This window comes from Ischnura elegans, chromosome 8, assembly GCF_921293095.1.
Source record: "Ischnura elegans chromosome 8, ioIscEleg1.1, whole genome shotgun sequence".
NCBI lineage: Eukaryota > Metazoa > Arthropoda > Insecta > Odonata > Coenagrionidae > Ischnura > Ischnura elegans.
Window position 1 is genome coordinate 75,990,420 of NC_060253.1, and position 22,292 is coordinate 76,012,711.

At 37.7% G+C, this 22,292-nt stretch overlaps 1 protein-coding gene across 5 annotated transcripts in view; it reads left to right on the forward strand.

The window, feature by feature from the left end:
• The window catches only part of LOC124163499 (nucleoprotein TPR), a 67,249-nt gene that overhangs the window by 38,856 nt on the left and 6,101 nt on the right, over positions 1-22,292 (forward strand). For 3 of the 5 annotated variants that reach the window (XM_046540449.1, XM_046540451.1, XM_046540450.1), the window contains exons 29-36: positions 1,566-1,658; positions 5,344-5,470; positions 15,272-15,585; positions 16,750-16,957; positions 17,306-17,425; positions 18,365-18,712; positions 20,757-20,825; positions 21,625-21,831. In XM_046540449.1, coding sequence (XP_046396405.1) covers positions 1,566-1,658; positions 5,344-5,470; positions 15,272-15,585; positions 16,750-16,957; positions 17,306-17,425; positions 18,365-18,712; positions 20,757-20,825; positions 21,625-21,831 — 1,486 coding nt within the window. Of the gene's footprint in view, positions 1-1,565; positions 1,659-5,343; positions 5,471-15,271; positions 15,586-16,749; positions 16,958-17,305; positions 17,426-18,364; positions 18,713-20,756; positions 20,826-21,624; positions 21,854-22,292 lie in introns of all 5 variants that reach the window. The other 2 variants (XM_046540453.1, XM_046540452.1) reach the window with 2 other exon arrangements.

The following is a 22,292-nucleotide window of genomic DNA, read 5'->3' on the forward strand; positions in this document are numbered from 1 at the left end:
CTACAGCGCTGAGATTGCCCCTATTGTTGTGCAATCTCTTGGCAAGGTTCATGCTATGTGCCTGTCGTGTTTTGCCTTAAAATTTTCCACGGCTGCAATTCTATTGCAATACTCCTGTGAGAGCTTTTGAACAAAAGTGTGCGTGAGTAGAACAAGCATCATAGAGCAACGGCGTATGCGAAGAGAGGATCGGAACTCTTTCTACTCCCTCTTATGCCGCTGTTACCACCGCAGTTATGAAAATGTCCTCTTTCAAATAGTATTGAAAGAGGAAATTTTGATAACTGTCGAAATTCCAGGCATACGTCTGCAACACCGCACGATAAGATAAAAATATGCCGCCATTTTTTTTTCTTCATAACTTCGATGCTCAAAATAGGGGTGCGCCTCTTACACACGCTTATACGGTATATTGTACAGTAATTATTGTTTGTTGTTCTTAACCTCAAATGTGAGAAGACCGTTTGCCTGTCAGATTCGTAAGCCCTCCCTCCCCACCCCCAGAAAAATATCCTGGATCCGCCCTTGCATATGGTCATGCTTCACCCTCCGCTGTCGGTTCTGCGTATTCCAGGCGAAACAGTGTCAGTTCCGAACTTCACCTCTTACGAGTGGTTTTGTACTTTCCTGTTTGTGTTGACGTCAAACCAGCGAGTGTTTACAGTGTGGGTTTAATAAAGTCAGGCTTAATTTTTATTTGTGGTATTTTTACGTGTCTTGGGACCGTAGCCCTTCCGAAGAAGCAGGTGAGAATTTTAAAAGATGGGACTGAAAATAATTGCAGAAGAAGAAAAGAATCAGGGGCAGAAGCACGTGAATATTACGAAATGCCTTGGGTTTTCCGCTAGCACATAGGTAATGATAGGAGTGAGGGTAGAGTTAGCTACCTGTTGAAAACAAAAATTTGGATGAAGCTGAAGCAAAGCATTGCAGAAATTACTGTTTGCCTGCACATGAGATGTGCTTTTTTGTGAAAATTTGCCTGAAATATAGGATGAGAATTTGGTGCCAATACTCTTTTTGCCATCCAGAGATTTGATGGAAGATATGTTTATCTTCCTCTCTAAATGCACCCTTCTTTACTTTCTCTTAATGAAAGAGTCATCATGAACTTCAATCAGAGATGTATGCAGGGGAAAAAAAAAGTGCTGTGAAGCGGCAGTTAATGTCTAGTGAATTTTCCATTTAGATTGAAAATGATTTTGGTCTACATGGTGGCGAGCGTGCACTTGTGCTACTGCAGTGCTTGGCACTGTTTAGAGTATGTAGTGTATGTACTTAATTTAAAATTGGTCCTCGCTCATGAATTCATTATTGTCTTTCCTGTGGAATCTCTCAGAACAGTATAATGAAAATAGTAATCACAAAGCTACACCACCCTAATTCAGTGAAATTCAAACTATGATCTCAAGTTTACCTTCAAGTTTTTCCTTGACATTTTCTAATTGCAGCTGTTTATTGGTCATGCAAGACCGTTACATTAAACCTCCCTAAGTGGTATAAGAGATGATTTTGTTGATCCTGAGAGTTATTGGTTCATGATTGTAATTTTTGATGTTTCATAGGAAATTGATGAGGTGGAAGGCAGCCAAGGTTACGATGATGATGGCGATAATGGGGCAGGTTACCTTGGAGGCTATGACAGGGAGGAGGATCAGGTGATCTCTCGTCTCTTCTCCCTTTTGCCCCATTAATCTTAGTGCAGATCATGAGTGCTTTTCATTACTATCACAAAGTGGTGTAGGCTTTTAGTAACATCTACTGTCGGCACCAAAATCTTACTGGCTCAATTTTGACTACTTATAAATTAATAAAGAAAAAGGATGCAAAAAACTATTTCATGAAAAAAGAGCTGATGCTTTCCCGGCGTGTGCTGGTAGTGAGGGCTGTTCAGGTGCTCCAATGGGTAATCTCCTCATTGGCTGCCGATGTTTTGGGGTATGTTCGGGATGAGACGAATACCTTCTGACCCACGGCATTCAATCCTGAGGATGAAGTAGGACTCGTACGCTGAAACATCGGCAGCCAATGAGGAGATTACCCGGTAGAGCCCCCGAGCAGCCTTTACAACCGTGTTACATCCTAATTTTCCTTGCACTATTCTATGCTCCAGCACCCCAGTTTTGACATGCTCACACTTAATAAATTTGATTATCCCTCATTTTTTTAATTAAAGATATTTCACTGAAACTTGTAAGATATCCAGGAAACATGTGTATCTAGCATGTGCTTGACCTTGGGGCAATTGAATGACTTGTTTCTAGGTTATAAACTATCAAAATCACTGTTTTGTTCAAAAGCACCCTTGAAAAATTGTATAAAATAGTTTCAGGCTTGATTTTGTGGAATATTACTATGTCCATGATAAAAACACAAATGGTAATTTCCACACTATTTAATTTAACACTCAATGACCGACCATGGTTTCAACACTTTGTGTCATTTTCAAGGTAATTCAACCAACTCTCTTGGTATTTATACCCAGGCCAAGGTAGGAGGTAGGGGCATATAGAATTGGAGTGAGGGGAATGGGAGGGGGGAAAGTTAAGGTGAACAAATGAATAGAGGCCGAAACCAGAAGACATACAGCAAGAGGAGCGTGAGTGAAGGTCAGGGCTTTGACATCATGGGGAAGTTTAACTTTAACAAAGTTGAGTCAGTGCAAAATAAAACATCATAACAAATTCCATCCGGGCTATTGGCAATTTCAAATTTTTCCATAAAATCTAATTTAAGCCCTTTGTCAATACAATGTAAAGTGTCCATGTCAAAATTGCAAAAATGGTTATTCAGGCATAAATGACTAGCAATGCTTTGTAATTGTGCAAGGAAAATTAGGCCGGTCGTTGAGTGTTAAATTAAATAGTGTGGAAGTTACCATTTGTGTTATTATCATGGATCTTGAAAAATTGGTCCATATTTTGCTGCAACTCTAATAAAAAATATTAAAATGTTCCTAACTATGGGCCTAACTAGGCAGAATTAAACAAGGAAATTTTTTTTAATATTTGATTTAAGCGATGCATTCTGTATCCTTTTTTTGTTATTTGGCTCTTGGTATCCAAATTTGAGTCTACAAGATTTTGGAGACAACAGTTATCTACTTTGCAGGCATGTTCCATTTGTTTTGCATATTATTTTGGGTTGGGCAATCATTGCAAGCCTTTGAAAGTGGAGGCTTGTATGGTTTAGGTGCGTTGGAGACCAGCAGGAAACCATTTGGATTTGATTTCATAATAATGTATATGTATTATGCTATACATATTACTGACGTGAAACTAGTTTAAAAAATCTGGGATCTAATGATATGCTGTAGAGCCTCATTTAACATCATAGTGGACAATGTGACTTCCTATTTAATGTTTGTCAGTGACAGAAAGGATATTCTCTCTTTTTTCATTTTTATGTTTGGGATTCATATTGTAGCTTCTTTCTCTAATCATTATGTCAGAAGATCAATTTTAGAGTATCATTGGAATAATGATTTTTTAAATCAAAAAGTGCTTTTACTCAGTACCACATAAATAATGTGTTCCAACTTACATATTCGTCATCATGTACAAGATAATATCTCTTGTGAATGGAGATGCATTGTGAGGAACATAAATCTAAAAAGTGCCTTTTTTTTAAAAAACCAATGACACTTTTCACCATATTAATTCTTAATACATTGATTTAATTAAAATTTTCCTTGAAAAGGGGCATTAAAAATATATTTCTGATATGGGCGAATATTTGGAATCTAATTTGCATTACCTTTTCCTATGAACTTTAATGTTTTGTATAGCATTATTTTGCTTAACAAGTTTTTTAGGATCTGCAGTAGCCATTAAATAATTACCCATGGTGTATAAGCAGCCTTTAACTCTTTTTGCTACTGATTATGTTGTTAGTAAAATCCAACAAAAATAATTTACTAATGAACTAATGTGATTAATATTAACATGTAGATTTTTACTTAACCCTTTCTGATATGAACTAGTCAGGCTAAAATGAATCCTGTCATGAATACGTTATCTTTTTAATATAGATCTTAAATATTAGCCTTCCAGGGTGAATTTGTATTATTATCCCCTTTCTAAATGCTGTTGTTGACATTTACTTTTCAATCAGTGATAATTGTGACCCATTAATTGTGCTTGATATGTTAGTGTGAGCTACCAGGAATTAGGCTTATATCTTCCCTTATGCAAGTTTTATGTTTGTTTCTTGGAAGGAAATCTGATTAAATACACGTCTTGTAACTACCTACCTTTAAGCAACGATTTAAATATGAGGCAAACAAAACTTATACTATTATAATTTCAATGGAACCAGTATTTTTCATTGTATAGGGTATTCCATGATTAGTACGCGATCCTCCCTAGAAGTTATATCAGGCTACCTGTGATCACTCAAGTTCTTTTTGTAGTATCCCTTACATTTTCATATCACATATGAATAGACATTTTAGCTCAAAGGCTTTAGTTGAAACTATATTTTAGTGGGCATAATTCTTGTGATTTTGATTCTTGGAACATTGGAAGGAACTACTGCAGAAATGTTGAATTGAACCAAACTTAACTTCCCAGTTTAAACATCACTTTAGGAAGAGGAGAGATTATTTCACTCAAATATTATCTCTTATCATTCATGCTCGGGTGGTGGAGTGGAAAACAGGGCTTAAGACTTGACAAGGTTCAACTGTTATGTATTCATGTATGTGTATGTGCAACTGAGGTGTTACTGAAGTGATTACTAATTTGTTTTTGGTTTTGAGTGCTTGATAATTGCATGATATTGGATGTATACGAGTGTGTTTGGCTGCTTGGATAGTGAATTCTTTCACTCTTTTGTTCAGTTTATTCTTCAAAATTGGATTTTTGCTGGAATAACTGTTAAGAAGAATATACTTAAAGGTTAGATTTTGAGACAGTTGTAATAGAGATCACTTGAAAGTGGGAGCAGAAATTTAGAACTGTATTTTTGAGGAATCTTAATAAAAGATATTTAGATTGCTGATTTCCCAAATCTAGATTAACCTTTTGAATTATGACCTTAAGCATAAAATTTTGAATTCACAATATTTTTCTTTGCTCTGCATCCTGACTTTGCTCCAAGCCACAAAAAAATAAAGCAGTGTAGCTGCTTTATTGACCTGTTAGTGCCCTAAAAATTTCATCTCACATTAAATTTTCATTCATTCAAGGGCCAGCTAAAGTGAGTCTTAAAATCATGAATATGTAATTAACTTTGAAGTGCATAACTGCAAGACTCAAATTCCTTGCCAGTTTTTGTAAGAGAAATATTAATGCCCCTTTTATTTGCTTGGAGTTGCTTATTAGGTTACTTCTTTCTTTCTAGGAGCTAGTTTATGAAGGAGAAGTAGCTGACGATGGTGGTAGGGATGGTGTGTCAACCATGGCTGAAGAACAGGAAGCTGAGAGGCGTGATGGAGCTGGAATGTCCTCAGACGATGTAGTCTTTGTGGGTATGTATTGATTGTATTTTGTATTTTCCATATTTTCTATCGGTAACCCACAGCTTTTAAAATTTTCTCATTGCTTAGTTTTATTTCTTTTGGTCATATGCTTATGTTCTTATTTTTTAAGCTTTGTTGGAAATTTGTCAATTGTCCAAGGGGAAGCATACCTTGGATTTCAAGCAAATTTCCTATAGTAAAATGGAAGTGCCGACTGCTTTTCACTGAGCACAGAAAGGCTGTGCGATTGTTCCAAACATTATTTATTTTAACTCCTCTGTTTTGGTTGATTTATCTATGTAATGTGGGACCTACAGTACAGTGGTGCAGCGAGTGGGGGGCTTTTGGGGGATAAAACCCCCCAGAGCTCAGAAAATTTTTTAAGTTAAATCTATTTTACTTAATTGCATCTATATTAATTATAGACTAGTGTAAGGATTCGTAAAATATCCCTCAGAAAGCCGTAAAACTTACTATTTATCCTAAAGTTTTTCTGGGGAGGGCCCCTGCACCTCCTGCTTACCCTGACAGGTATTCTATACCCCCAGACACCCCAGTATTAGTTGTGCCTAAAACCCCCCCTAGTCTTAATTCCTGGCTGTGCCCCTGCTACAGTACACTCCTGATTATCTGGGCTAATGATTTAAATTTGGGGAATATATTTTTTTTTCTTTGCTAATTTGTCACTAAAATTAGTAAAAGGGTATGTACATAAAATAATATGCTGCTTTATTTTTGATTTACCAGTTTTGGTTATTTTATGGCAATCCATGGACATGATTTTGTGCGATTGTGGGAGAATGACCCTACGCCATGACCAGTCAAGGTCAGTCTGAAGGGGAAGGGAATAGTAGAAGTGAAGGCAGCGAGGGAAGTGGAAGTAGAGATAGAGTAAGCATGAGTCATAGCCAGGCACTTGCTTGCGTAGACAGTTTGCCATAGCTCTGGTTTCCTAAAACCATTTCTGGGCGATTGGGTGATTGCGTGCCACTTGCTATCACAGGAGTTCCGTGTTCCTGTTTTCCAAGCATCTCTGTGCACGGTTGAGCTCAGTGATCACGGATCTGCATTCTGGGCAACTTGTGTGAGATGCGGTGTGGTGCCTGACGGTATACGAGGGTCATCCAGAAAATAAGTTCCGTTTTTCTTTTTTAAATCGAGTTTTTATTGAAAAAAATTCAAACTTGCAGGAAACGTTTTTGACAATATGCATTATTTTTCCACATAATCTCCAAAGACCTCGATACACTTCGTATACGGAGAAATCAGCTTTGAAATCCCCTCCTCATAGAAGCTTCCCGCCACCACCTTGGTCCAGTTGGTGACTGCTTCTTTCACTTCCTCGTCACTTGTGAAACGTTCTCCGGCTAATCCCTCCTTCATTTTGGTGAACAGATGAAAGTCTGAAGGGGCCAAGTCGGGACTGTAAGGTGAATGGGTCAGAACATCCCAACCGAACTGATCCAAAAGTTCCGTAGTGGATCGAGCGACGTGAGGCCTTGCGTTGTCGTGGAGAAGGCACACACCAGAGGTCAGCATTCCTCTTCTCTTGTTTTGGATTGCCCGACGAAGCTTCTTCAGAGTCTCACAATACCGGGAGGCGTTAATTGTTTCTCCTTGAGGCAAGAAATCAATCAGGAGTATCCGTTTTTGGTCTCAGAAAACAGAGGCCATGATCTTCCTGGTGGACTTGACAACTTTGAATTTTTTCGCACTTGGGGAGGTGGCGTGTTTCCACTGCATGGATTGTCTTTTGTTCTCTGAGGTATAGTGTGATACCCAGGTTTCATCTCCAGTGACTATGGACTTGAGAAAAGGATCCCCTTCCATTCTGTAGCAGCCCAAAAATTCACGAGCTGCAGCCACTCGTTGTGACTTGTGTTCGGGCGTCAGCTCTTTCGGAACCCATCGGGCGCAAACTTTTCGAAAATCGAGTTTATCCGAGACAATCTCATGAATAAAGGATCGTGAGATCTCAGGGAAACACTCATGAAATTCGTCCACAGTGGAACGGCGATCTCCGCGTACAGCACTGTCGACTTTTGCCACAAGTTGGTCCGTGACAACTGAGGGTCTGCCTCTTCCACTTTCATCCTCAAGTGAATGTCTTCCCGCCTTAAATTCACGAACCCATCTCCTCACCATTGATTCACTCATTACACCCTCTCCATACACAGAAAGAAGCTGTTAATGAATTTCAACCGATTTGAAACCACGGGCATGAAGAAATTGAATCACTCCGTGCACAACAACTCGAGACGGAACAGGCACCGAGGTGGCGGGACGCGACGTCGAGGACTCCATTTCAACGAGTTGCTTTGACTCTGTTTTCAAGGCTACTGAGCCTATCTCCCTCTCATTCTATTCAGAAGATTCCCCTCTTTTGTACAATGTAGCCACATTTGTCAAAAAGTGCCTCTAGCGATCTACACACCAAAACGGAACTTATTTTCTGGATGACCCTCATAGTTTCCTACATTGCCAGGGTTCCCACTCAACTGTGAAAACCTTAAAACCGTGAATAAGCCATGAATTCTGTCTACCATGAAAAAACCTGGAAATAGATGTGAAATTCGTCATAAAAGCTTAAAAACCTCTTAAAATTGATTGTAGATCTAAGATTGATGGATCAAAAGAAAAATTTCGATTTGTCAATCCTATTACAAGGTCTGTCACGTGCAAAAACTGTCCACGCATTTATCTGCTCAGGCATATTCCAAGCGCATTTATTGGTCCATGTGGCAAGACGACACACAGACCTTAAGGCTGTGATTGGAAGACCGTTAGCCAAAGTGATTATTAATCCTGGCGAGAAATCGGACACCTCTTCACTTCCCTGTCACCCTCCATTTTCCCACTCACAACCTTCAGCCGGCCCTAAATTTTGCTAACGATAGGTGACTTCATAAGAGCACTTCCATTGCTGCATAAGCATTACTGGCGTTTTTCGCGTTTGCAATATTTTTAGTCAACGTGTGGCCTGTGATTGTTATATGATCAATATTTCTTCCTAAAATAGCTTATCAACAGACCGTGAATTTGACTCAATTTAGACAGTGAAAACCTGGAAAAAACAGTGAATTTTATAATGCAGTTAGAGTGGGAACCCTGATTGCTTAGTGCTTTTGAAGCGTTTGTGCAAACAACATTTCTGAATCTGTGATCTCGCAGTCGGTGCGCGCTGTTCGGAAACTAGGCATTACACAGAGCAGTAAGAATACGAGTGCAATCACGTTATCACCGCTAAAAAGGTCACAGTCGTGAAAACAAAGCTGTTATTAATTCTGGAAAGCAATCTAAAATAGCATAAAATGTGCGTGGATAATAATAAATTGATTGATTTATGTATGTGATAAAAATTACAAGAAATTTAAGTGAAAGTTTGGATTATTTGTGTTTTTCGATTATTTGTACAGCCTCTCCCCATCATAGGCCTTGATAATTGGGAGTATGCTGTAATAGTAAAATGCCACACGCACTTCACTGAAATTAAGTTGTTTCTTATCTACCTTGACGTCTTTTCAGAAGTTTACTTCTCCTTTCCATGTAAAATTCATGTTTATTTTTATCCCAAGAGCATGTCCTCTTCCATGATTCATGAATTCAGTTTACAAAAATGGATGAAAAGTACTTGAAGCAAATGGTTACAAATCTGCATGTTTCAAAAATTTCCTGTTAATTTGAAATCAAGTACCCCACTCTAATATTTTGATTTTTTCACCATTTTGCCATTTGCTCAGGTACCAATTTCCCGGTCCCATCTAATATGTTACTTGGAGGTTTTACTTTGTTTAATAAATAGGATACGGTATCTGAGCCAGCTTGTGCCTTGAAATAAATTGGCCGTGTAAAATTTTGAACGATGTTACCAAAAGTCATCCATTCAAGTATGAAATATGCTCAGTGGAAAAATTCATTTGCCTTGACTTGGATATGAAGCCATTTTACAAGAAGTTGCCTAGTATTCCCACCAATTGGAGTCCTGGTCAAGGCAAATGAATTTTTCCCCTTTGAAATATCTTCACCTTTTGTCCACTTGCAATGTGCTTGGAAAGGTGTCCTGCTGGCTTGTCCAACATTGTTTCCTTCTCAAAGATGGCAATAATGTAAATTTCAGGATTTCCACTAACTTTGAAAACAAGGGAAACATTAAATACCCAGAGAATATCTGTCTTCTTGAAAAACTATGGGAATTAGGAAAATTCGACCTTCGACACATTCAGCATATAGGGAAATTCAACCCAGTGGATTCAATTCCCGCTATGCTCCCAGAGAAGGCACCAAAAAAAGCAACATTAGGACAATTTTAATCATATGTCTATTCTAATTTTCCTGGAAATGAAAATTCATTTAATGGCATTACCTCTTCCAGTTACTTTCCATTACAAGAATTATCTGTAATGATATAACGATCATTACAGAATATTTATATTGCATGTTTGATGTTCTTCACTTTTTCACATTCAGCTCATTTGTATTTGTAAACTAGTTTGTATAACTGTCTCTGTACTTGACTTCAGTTTTAGGTCAATGCATTTTTTTATTAGGGTTATATCATGGGTAAATTAAAAAGAAGAACTTTGTGCTTTCATATTAATATTTATTCACGACCATGGTTTCAACGTTAGACGTCATCATCAGGTAATGATGACGTCTAACGTTGAAACCATGGTCATGAATAAATATTAGTGATGGGTCGGTTCGATTCCTCGATTCTTCGATTCCTCGATTCTCGGTCAAGAACCGGAATCGAAAACGAGTACTTGCCAAGGTGAAAAATCGATTCCGATTCCAGTAGTACTTCAAACCACAAAATATACGACCGCGTTTCCAAAAGTCATTTGAATTTTCGCGCCTCGTAATTGTGATAACAAAACACATATCTTCCTGGGATCTGCGAGTACTCGAAAATTCAAGTCGAGTCGAGTAGTTGGTACTCGACTTGAGCGTTTCGAGTAGCATTACGAATGTCGAGTAGTTAAGGTTATAGAGCTTTCGATTATAGTAGGTCCAGCGATCTGCCGACAGGAAGCGCTATCATGAACTCATGTAATAATGCAGTTTTTAAAGCCGATAAGTCATCCTAATGCCTTGGCCTGGTAGTTTTAGCTTGCCGAATGCACTATAGTTGTCGACATGGGCGCCGAATACCTTTACGGGAGCCGCGGCGGCCGATCGTCTTCCCACCCGGCGTGCACTGGTCCGAAATCGGAAAAAGCTGGAATGAAGTCCAAAATGACCTTTTTGGGGATAGAGACTTGAAACTTAGCGTAAATACTCATAAAGTATTACCAGATATAGATTTATATGCCGTTTTACGTAAATACGACCCTTTAGTGAGATACAGTGGCCCAAACATGACCAATTTTTCAATGCCACGCGAGATATCGTTTTTCCTCAAAAAATCTTTGAATTTATCCTGGTGGTTTTGCGTTGGTATGAGTTTAATGGAATAAAAAAATGCAATATTCCTTTGACCTGGTGCTTTTCCTATATTTTCAATGACTTTTGAAGATTTTGGCTCTCATCTGTCTGGTTTTACAACGCAAAATGGCTGACCCGTTTTCACGTGAAATTTGACATAAAGTAGACATTATCTTTCGTTTACGAAAAATATAACTCGGAAAATTTGAACCACGATACAAAGTAGAGATTTCTAAAGATTACTAAGTAGAAATCTTGGAAAAAAGTTTGCGACGAAGGAAATAAGAGCGATTTTTCAATCGCGCGTCAAGGCTGACCTACACGCCGCGGACCTCTGAGGCTCGGTAACTGAGGCCGATTTTTCATGTTTTTTAAAATATTAGTCTTGAAAATCGTCATGTAAAGCATGGATAATCGTCTTACTTGACTTAAAAGACTAAACTGAGGATGTTAAAAAGGATTATGTATAGATCGACGAGACCATTTAGCGCATTCTTCGAGTGAAAATACTAATGATTGGATATTTTTCGGAACCATCCCACGCGTAAGAAATATGCCTCGGGTATTGAAGTAAAGTGAAGAGTTTAAGTCAGCATGCATAAGATAGAGAAAAATGAACTGTTTCCGTGAAAGGCAACAACCGATACCCTTTTTCCCTTTCCACCTTCGCCGAGGTGAGTCGTGCGGAAGGGGCAGTTTTCATATTACAAGGCATCTTTTAGCCTTTTTTATTACTGCATCCGTCCGATGTGATATTCATTTGTAGCGTTTAGTTTCTTTCTTGAACTTAAAAAAAGCAAGAGATTTTAACGCTGATTAAGGAGGAACCATCATTTCAAACATGCCCGAAAACCTCCCCTTATTTTGACATATGTTGTTGCTCATTATTTTTTCTATCGAATAGTGAAAAAATATTACTATGTCACCGGCCATTTAAGAAAGATTTATGGATTTGAAAATGACGGATTTCCACCTTGAAATACATTGTCTTTATGGGAGAATGATGACCTTCCCTTGTGAAACATTTTTTATCTCAAATTTGGCCCGAAATTTATCGTTGAAAAATTAGCACAGCATAGAATAGACATCGATGCTTAATATATGTATTTTTTTAGAAGGGGTTACCGGTATGTTAGCGCCAGTATTTAAGTTTAAAGAACATACTTCCGGTTTTCTGCAGAGCGAGCAGCCATTATGCGGCGGAGGTAGTGGCAACGTTGCAAATATACGGAGGTTAACTATGAAGAGCGATATTGCACCTGTCGACCGCTGCATAAATTCAGTGAATTGGATTTTTCGGAGTCATTTTTATACGTATTCATTAAACGAATATTCAGTTCATCTCGAAACGTGCTATACACCGAAGTATGAAATTTATCAGTGCTGGTTGTTAAAGTAATTCCTATATGCGACTACATTTTATTAAACATGCGAATAATCATGACCGAAATTCAATACATCCCTTGAAATTGTCGGCGTATCGCTTCAAAAGCGAAAATGATAGAATATAATGAGACTTGCGATAGTTTATCTGTTCTTCTGAATACTACTTCAAATTTTTTCACGTTTATTTAGAAAAATATGCATCGTTTTCAACTTGTAGAAAATACTTATTTTAATAGAAGTTCTAAGCGTAAAGTAGAAAATCTAGCGCATTATGTATTTAATCATCAGTTTAATTGATATTAAATGTCTAGAATAAGGTTTACAGGTAAAGGAATATACCACGAGACAAGCATATTGCCGTTGGGTACCGACTATGTAGTATTTGGAAATACAACTTCGCGAACGTACTAATTAATCAAATACTCACCCATGTAATTCTTCGAAAGTATAAAATAAAATAGACAAGAGTACTTCCTTTTTCACTGACCAAACAATTTACTTTGATATGTTTTCCAAAGGTCCAATTAGCATAATTTGAAAAAACAACAGTAAATACATTTACCTATTCATGAAGTCATTGCAGGAGGATAAAAATTAGGATGCATTCCTGAACAATCGATGGCAGCTGACATAAGTGAGTCCGTAGAAGTTGCAATGCCAGCCTTCCAAATTTACTGAAACTTCGGCACTAGGAACAAGTATTATTTAATTATCCTGATACTAATGATTCGAATTACATTTGGGTTATAACTGACACATTAGTTTCTAATTTTCACTAATCAACTCCTTATTAATAGTATGGATGAGGCTATTGAATGGAAAATCTACAAAGAAATAAACATTAAAGAGCTTTGTGTCAGTCATTCGACAAGGACTTTAATCTTCATAAATCAAGACATAAACATTGATTATTTAAACAATGATGGACACTTTATGTTGGGAAATATTGCAAAAATTTCTTAAGAAATTGAAAATGCACGTAAACGATTCGGTATCCTTCAACAGATGCACTCGTTGAAATCGCTTCGATGGATTTGATGGATTCACTTTCGGCCACATTTCGTTTCCTCAAATAATCCAAGCTCTTACCTTTACCTTCAGACACAAATTTGCCTTTAAATCGGCATAAAGACGCCATCACTTCAGCCCAAAGGTATATTTAATAACTTAAGGCTAAGTAAAAGGGATAATAAAACGAGTAATATTGTCACAATGCAACGTAACTCTACGAGGTAACGTAAACAAACAAAGGTGCTCAACCGCTGTGAAACTACGATATGTTGGCAGCGTTGTCAAGTTGGTGGTCAGCAATTATAAATAAACCATTTTTCCAAATTAGGTTGAAATTAACAGAGCAAAAGGTCTCATTAGTTAAGTTCATTTTATTCATCACAAATGATGTAGTTATAAAGCTTTGCTGTATTTCCAGAGAAAGTATTTAAATTCTTCCGATACCTAAGAGTCAATATAACAGCCATTCTTCATATCACTAGATTATTCCATTTTAAGTAAAATTCATGCATTGTACAGCTATTTTGATTGATTTAGCATTACTTTTAATTTTTATGAATGACTAATTTAGCGATTTTAACTCGTTGTTATCGAGTTTATCTAACTAATGAAAGCAGTATTTCGAAGCGCAGGTTCCTCCTTAAATGGCGTGAGAAGTATAGAATTATTTTGGCTCTACAAAACTAAAGTTTAGTTCTATAGTTTGTTCGCTTCGTCCACTTGAATTCCATGAAGATTCAAGGTCCAAATAAATCGTTGATATAATTTTTAATAAAAATTCCAAAGTCATATATATAATAATATATGTATGACTTTGGAATAATACATATATAATAACCATCAACGATATATTTTCCTTCTTACATTAGGCTAGACATTCATCTTAGAAAATTGGAGTAGAATATATTGTAGTAAGCATTGTTGTATTGCCTGGTTCAGAAATTATCATACTCGACTCGATACTTGCGAGTAATTTTAAACTCGACTCGAGATCAAAAAGTGCTACTTGGAAATCCCTTTTATATTCCAAAGGAGAAAATGCAGACTAGGTAGCCTGTGACTGGTATATAGTCAAGATACAGTGATGCATTTGGAAAGTACCCAAAGTCACCATAGCAAACACTGTTGAAGCTGAAGTGGAAGCTTATTTATCATAGATGCACCACCAAATTCCTTCCCTGGGAAATACTGAAAGACTTGTATCTCCTACCCAAGGCTGAAAGTATTAGCGAAGAGGTTTCTTGCCATACCGCCATCCACTGTGTTCAGTGAAAGACATTTAGTTCTGCAGGAAAAATATGTGATGTAAAATGTAACAGGCTTTATCCTAGGATATCCTAGGCTATCCTAAAAAGCAAAGCATCTTCACTCTTGAGCAAGCAAAAATTTAAAGTCTGTAAAAGGAGACTAAATTTGTGAGACATTATTGATAATGATAAGATATTATCAATAAAAGATAAATATTAAAGGAGAATCTTTTATTTTAAATTTAAACATGAGTGCTAATATTCTAAAGTAATACCTATCATGTAACATCACTTTTCGGGTATGTTCTGTTTTGAAATTTAGCTATTATATTTTAATTACATAGTGATGATATGAAAGATGCTTTTGTTTGACTGACTCTTTCACAGAGTAATATTTTTTTAAGTGGTTTTCTTGTTGCCTGGAATTAAGTGATATTTTTCTTGGAGACTATGGCATCAGAATCGATGGAATCGGTATCGGTAGAATCGGAATCGAAATGTCAGAATCGGAATCGGGATCGGAATCGATAAAATTTTGGAATCGACCCATCACTAATAATATTAATGTGAAAGCACAAAGTTCTTCTTTTTAATTTAATTATAAATCGCTTTCACCAAGTTACGCCTCAAACAATCAATTTTATATCATGGGGTAAAATTTTTTGTCGTGTTGTGCATATCTAAGGTAGACATTTTTTTTTCATTTTCCAATGAATTTAACCTATCATTGCTAAATCACCAGGTGAGCCTGGTGTATCATCTCGGGAAAGGATTGGAGGTGGTGAGGTGCCTGACCAATCATCTGGGGACACAAGGACCTCCATTAGTCATAGCACCAGTGGCCAAGTGACCGTTCTGGCAGCTACTTCTACTGCTCCAACTGTGCCTACTTCCTCTTCGTCTTCCCCTGCTGTCACTGTAGTTGGAGCCACCCCCAGAATAGCCCCCACTGCAGCATCCCCAGTTTGTGGCACTAGAACTCTGAATCCAATTGGTCGGTTGCAGGCACATCAGCATGGGTCCCACCACCACCCCCAGCAGCAACAGCTTTTGCTGGTAAGGATTGGCTGAAATTTTCTTGGTATTGTGTCCTACCTATGTGATGATATTCTTAGAGTTGATCTAAGGACTTTTGTTTACCAGTCATGATGTTAGCTGAAGGGCAGAATAATTTTGAACCTAATTGCAAGAGGCAAAAGGGGATGACACAATGACATTTAAATATGTACTTGGCAAATTAATGAAGGAACAGAGAATAGAAAGGGTGGGAAAATGTAGTTTTAGTCACATTTAATGCCAGAGATGTGATCACGATGTCAACTTATCATAATTACAAATGGTAAAGGTGGGGAATCAAGCCATTATCGCCAATAAGAATTTATTTTACATGTAAATCATAAGGATTAAAGTGGTTCCTTGGGTAGCTTTCGCGGGTAGCCTTGATGGGCATAAAATTGTGTCATCATCATCATCTTTAGGTGTTCTGCCCGCCGGCAGGTCCCCCATGCCAATGCAGTCTCCATTTCATCCCGTCTCCGGCCATCTCCTTGAATTCTCCATATCTTCCAATTTTTACGTTGCCAATAAACTTCAGCCTTCTCCTTCCCCTTCTTCTGATCCCTTCCACCGTTCCTTCCAAAGCTACTTTCAAAATTCCATTCCTTCTCATCAAATGTCCCAGCCACTTACCCTTCCTTTGATTTATTTTGTTCATTAAAAATTAAAAAAATAAATTATTAAAAAATTAAAATTTTGAAATTGTGTAGCAATGTGGAAAAACCTCACCAGTTGATGCAAATATAGTGTCAGATTTGGTCACCATAATGTTATTATGTCTGGTGGATTCTGATTTCTCATTCTTACCTGTGATGCATGAGTTATTGAAAATTATTTAATGCAATTCTTCAGAATTATTTTGCATGACAGTACATAGTTGATGATTTCTCTATCAGCCCCATCTCCATTTGACCTAATGTTAAATTGTTGTCTTAATTTGCGTGAGGGTTAGGATTACTGAAAAATTTTAGACCCTAGGTGGTTCTAATTATGATTATGATTTACTGCATGACATTTTATATTCTGTCACTTGGTAAATATGAAATACATCCATGATGTGATTCATTTAAGTGCTACTAAATTGTTTTTGAAGGTAATATTTTGAAATTTGTTCATTGAATTGAAGATTAGCCATTCATTCCGACCAACTATACTTTTTTCCAGCCCCCTCAGTCCTTTGAAGAAAGTGTAGATGATAGTATTGTCCCAAGTACACCAACCCTCTTTGTTCCTCGTCGCACTGATGGGTTTGGAGAAGCTGTTAGTTCACCCCAAGTTCCTACTGCAAGATTTACCTTTGCTTCCACATCAGACAACCAGCAGCCAGTAGCTGTTGCTCCTGTGTCTGTCACTCCCTCAGCTGCCCGGACAGGTGGGTAGTCTCAGTTCTTATTTCAGTTAATCCAGGACTTTCATGCCTGTTGTTTGTCATTGTTTGAAGTGTAGTAAAACATTTAGTAGCATATGTATTGCTACTTTGAAATATCCAAACATTATGTCTATTTATGTAACAATTTACAGTCATAAATGGTCATTGTTGAGTCCATAGTGGAGATAACTGAATGCTTGTTTTTCCAGTTGTTATTGATATCGGAAATTTGAGATAAGGTATTCAAGCTATATATGTAATTGGGAACAAGGAATCAAGTGTTGAGCCTATCACATATTTTTCCTAATTAGCTCACACGTAACATATTGCATGGTTATTTTTATCTTGCAGGAGGTCTTGCCCAAGTTGCATCGGAAGGTATTGATGACACCAGGATGGATCTCTCCCAACTAGAGGAGTCAGGCACTGGACGAAGTGTGCCTACCACTCCTTTACAAGTTTCTCCTCAAGGTATTATTCTCATGTGCAATTTCCTGCTAATTGCGATAACTTCTTCTTTGTGCATCTTACTTGGGTATTTTTAGACTCAGAATTCAGTTAGGGCTGGCTTTCTTGTTAAGAATGTGGCATCAATATGTATGTAAGGCATTTACACTTATGTATAACTTAAGTTTCTGAGAAATAGTTGAAAAATGTATTGAAGTTTAAGACCAAAGGAAAAAATTTGCTGTATTAAAAAAATTTACTATCCATCCCCATAGCACCGAATCATATCACCCAATTTCTAGTTTTAGGAATGTAAACCTACCTACAGTAGACTCTCGTTTATACGGACAGCTTTATTGCGAATCTTTTTGTTATTTTGAAATTAAGTCATGGTCCTGACCAAAGGGGTATTGAAGTTTTCATTTGAGGACCCTAGAAGCTAATGGGTACGAGTACAATTTTTTAAATTTTGTAGATAAGTACAGATTTTTGATTTTGATATTGTTGTGGCAAAGGGATTGAAGTGAATCAGTTAATATGTATATACTTATCTGAGATTCACTTATAGCACTTTGCCACATCAGTATTCTAGCTCACCAACCATTATCTGCGCTTATTTATGCGACAAACTCACTTACAAACTTCTTTTTGGGCATATGAAAGAAAATACCTTATGTATACAGCAAGTAAATAGAATCTTTTGCTCATGCACATCATTCATCATCTGGTATCACGTATTGAGTGTCCTTTGTTTACACTACAAGGTCGAACAAAACTCTTTCTTTTCACTCATCAACTCAACAAAACCCTCTTTCTTGGTATTTTCACTCATGTATGAAACTATGTACAAATTCTCTTGTTTTTACTGTTCTTTAAATGAAGTTGCTATATCCTATGCATAGACAAACATTTTTTCAACATTGCTTTCATCTTTGTCTGATCTCTCCTGCTCTGTTTACTAAGGAGATGCAACCCCAGTTGAAATGTCTTCAGAAGTGACCCAGACCGTCAGCAGTCAGTTGGAGGAACAAGAGCAGAGACGTGAGCAGCAAATGTCTTTGGGAGGTCATGTTGGTGACGGAGAGGGTGCAACATCATCGTCATCGTTAGAAGCTCCCAGCTCAACCAATCGGGAAGAGGGTGGTCTCAACAGTAGTGCGAGTGGGAGTAACGTAGGCATCCCATCAATAAGGGTAACAGCTGCTCCAGCGGAGGAGAGTGGTGATATTCAAGTGGAAGGTGGTGTTGGACGGGATGATAGCATAGAAGAGCTTGGATCTGGCCTACCTCCATCTCAGTCACAGATCTCAGGTTGGTGATTTCTCGAAAGCTATCGTGTATGCATGATTGTGGCCAGAGAATTTTGCTATGGGCATTATGGGACTGCCCACCCTGTGGCAGAGTCCAAGGAGTAACCCTCTTTAGAAACTGGGGTGTTCCGTCCTTGGCAATTTTTAAAATCCAATCTTCTCAGAACTTGAATTTTAATTTGTGATGCCATTTCTGTAGAAAACTGAAGTGGATTACTTCAATATGGAAAATAGAAGGCTCTTATTTTTCAACTAGGACTCACATTTTCTGAGGGACTATAGTAAACTTAGGGATAGTTATTTGTCAATAAATTAAATGCTCACAACTTCAATATCAGTGTGGCCACCTATATCGTATATGTCTGAATATAGTCCCCCTTTGTTTCCAAAAATGCCTGTGGTAAAAGTAAAGGGGGGACTATATTCAAATGCATTTTTAATAACTTTTTCCAAAACTGAAGCCTCAAAATTAGGGGAGAGGGACTGTATTCGGAGAAATATGGTACAGTGGAACCTCGTTAAAGCGAGTATGGGCTATAGCGACACCCCCGCTATTACGAGAAATAGCTGATGCACCGTCAATTGACCCTATAATAAGCGTGTTAAAGAATTCGTTTTTACGAGACCCTTTCGGTGTTGGCTCTCGCCATAGCGAGGGTTTTACCGCCGGAAGACTTTCATGAAGACTCCTTAACCTCTGTAATTGCTAGCGATCTGTTAGAAATGAAGTTAATGGAGTGCTCAGTCTCAAATTTATGTGGTAAACTGTCGTTCGATAAATATAATGATGACGAAACAATGCTTTGCATGATTTTTATTCAGTGCGGCGCTTATAAATTGTTTGAATAGTTAGTCGTTATTTGAGTAAGGAAATTTAGTGATGCAAAAAAACATCGCCTTTCGTCTGGATTTATGCTTATGTTTATTGGATAGATGTTTATCTGTCGCCGCACGACTCCTGTTCCTGTATATCTGTTTGCAACAGGTATATTGGCTATTATTTGCTCCACCTCCGGTAAAGCGACAATTCGCTATAGCGAGTGTTTATTAGTGCACCGTGGGGTGTCGTTATATCGAGGTTTCACTGTACATATTTCCATTTGCCAATTTTTTTTAAGGTAGGGGTGTAAGCCTTCCTGGGGGCTCAGGCTCCCCCACCCTCTCTCAGGGCCTCTCTGGCTATGCCCATGTTTGATTGCCATTCTTGAATTTGATTAGGCAATGTATGGCTAGTTTTTGTGGGTTGCCCTTTATTTTCATAAATGACTCATTTTGAGGGCTACCAAATAGTTCTTCTGCCAACAATCCCTTCCTGGTTCATCTGCTAATTCTTACTTCTTTCTTAGCTACCGTTTTGTGGACTTCTATCCCCCACCTCTTCCTTGCCTCCATACTTACTCCCACCTCTCCATTTCTAATGACACACGGCCCTTCCTACCCTTCTATTTCCCTTCCTGCTCTTCTCCACCCCTTTGGCCTTCCCGTTTCCTTGGTTCTTTCCCCATTGTCTCTACAGGTATGACTGGAGTCATCCTTCCACCCCTGGTTCTCCCCTTATCTCTTAAGTTGAATGTTTCTTTCAATCTCTCCACTGTACGCCTGTTTCCTACCCCTTCCTCAAACATGTTTTACAGTGTCTAGTACCTGCGGATGGCTCCGTGAGCCAAAACGCATCGTACGCATTAAATTCTTGCGGAAAAGTGCAAATTCATATTATTTCAATATGCTACAGAGTAGTGTTAATATTGCTTTACTCAAGTTGGTCTCAATGTATTTGCCTGTAAATTTTTTAAAATCATCTTTGAGATGATGTGCATTTCAGGGGGGTCTGTTTGGAAGGTATCACTTAAATGTGTATCTGTAAAATTTCAAGGCAATTTGGACTTCTTGTTCCCTACCCATTACTGATTTGGTATATCTCTGTACAGTTAAGTCTTATTGATTAATCATGCAAAAGTGTGAAAAGTCGTAACATAGATTTTTAATTCTTGTCATCAACTAATACTAACTGTTAAAAAATTTGTATCTTTCTTTTGCAATTACAGAAGGTGATGATCAGTCACGTGAAGCCTCAGGTGGTGAACATGATGATGACCTTGGAGAAGGCAGTGAAGGTGAGTTTTTTTTAGAAAATGCTTAATTCTATATTCTGGTCAATGATTGTTCTGTAGAGGAAAATCTTGTATGTAGCTACAAAATTTACCAAAATATGTAGTAAGGCTAAGCCTGGTGAGCAACCTGTTGAAACCCCTAATGAGTGAAGGGAAGAGATGGGGGCATCTCCATTAAGTTTTTCATGAATTACTGGAAAACTGTGACACGTGGCAAAATAGTGCAAAAATTCAATGTTGAAGTGGACAAAATTTACTGCATGTACAGTCCGAAGTATTTTTTTGGCAAAATTAATAGTCATGAATTACTGAAGATTTGGATTTTGCAGTTTCAAATATCATATGATATTAGTGTTGAATCAATGTTAATTATAAAAAAAATCTTCAGACTGACTGAAAACAATTTTCTCGAAGGCACACTGACGTCAAGTATTATGATAACTCCAGGTGTATTGTCAAGCACTTCTGTATAATGCAAATTACCTCTCAGTAAATACATAATTTTCATCTGCTGTCATATGTATATTAATGCTTTCTCTGTTTTCCTTAGCACTCATCTTCAAGCTATCTTAAATCATCATTTTACCATCCTGACATTGAAATTATTTATTTTATCCATAGGAGTAAAAAGTATAATTTTATAATTCGAAAGTAATTTATGACATTGTTTTTTTCATGGGCTAAAACTTAACTGGTGACAGGATCACAGAAAAGTTACTTATTTGCTCTTTTTGGGAGGGAAGCTTCATTGTTCAAAGTAATTTGTCACTTTTGTTTTATAGATTGTATTTAATTTTTCCAGGTGGTGTTCAAGAAGTGACACCATCTTCATCTGGCAGTGATACGCCCAATGCCAGGGGAACTTGGCGGGGTCAGCAAACAGCCCGGCGCAGTGGTGGTGTGGCACGCCGCTCCACTCGCGTTGGCTTCAACCGAAGACAAGAAAGTATTCGTCCCGTTCCTATCGTGTGGAGTGAGCCCAGCCATGGGGAAAGCTCATTTAGAGGAGGTAGGAGGACTAGGACTAGGAGGTATTGTATTGTGCTTTTTCTGTTTCCTCACATACCTAGATTATTTGCTATTAACTTGCTGCTAATCTATTTTAGTGCTTTACTAATTATGCTAACGACTTTATTTCCAACCAACGAAATGGCTTCCGACATATTTAAACATGAGGGGTGTTGATAATATTTATTGGCTTTGCTGAGTTGGTTTCGTAGTACCAGAATCGAGAGCACTCTTGCATGAAGTATGTATGTATCTTTTGTTGCCATTTCAGTGGCTCTTGTAAATTTGACCTAGAAATTAAATGATTACTTCAAGACCACTCTTTTCAATAACTAAGAAATGTCTAGGAGGCATGGAGGCATATATGTACAAGTGCAGTATGTAGTTAGAATTATTACGCAGCATGCATATAGATGATCACGTTTCAACAAGCAATAACATGAAAGAGTTTCTTGTAACTTG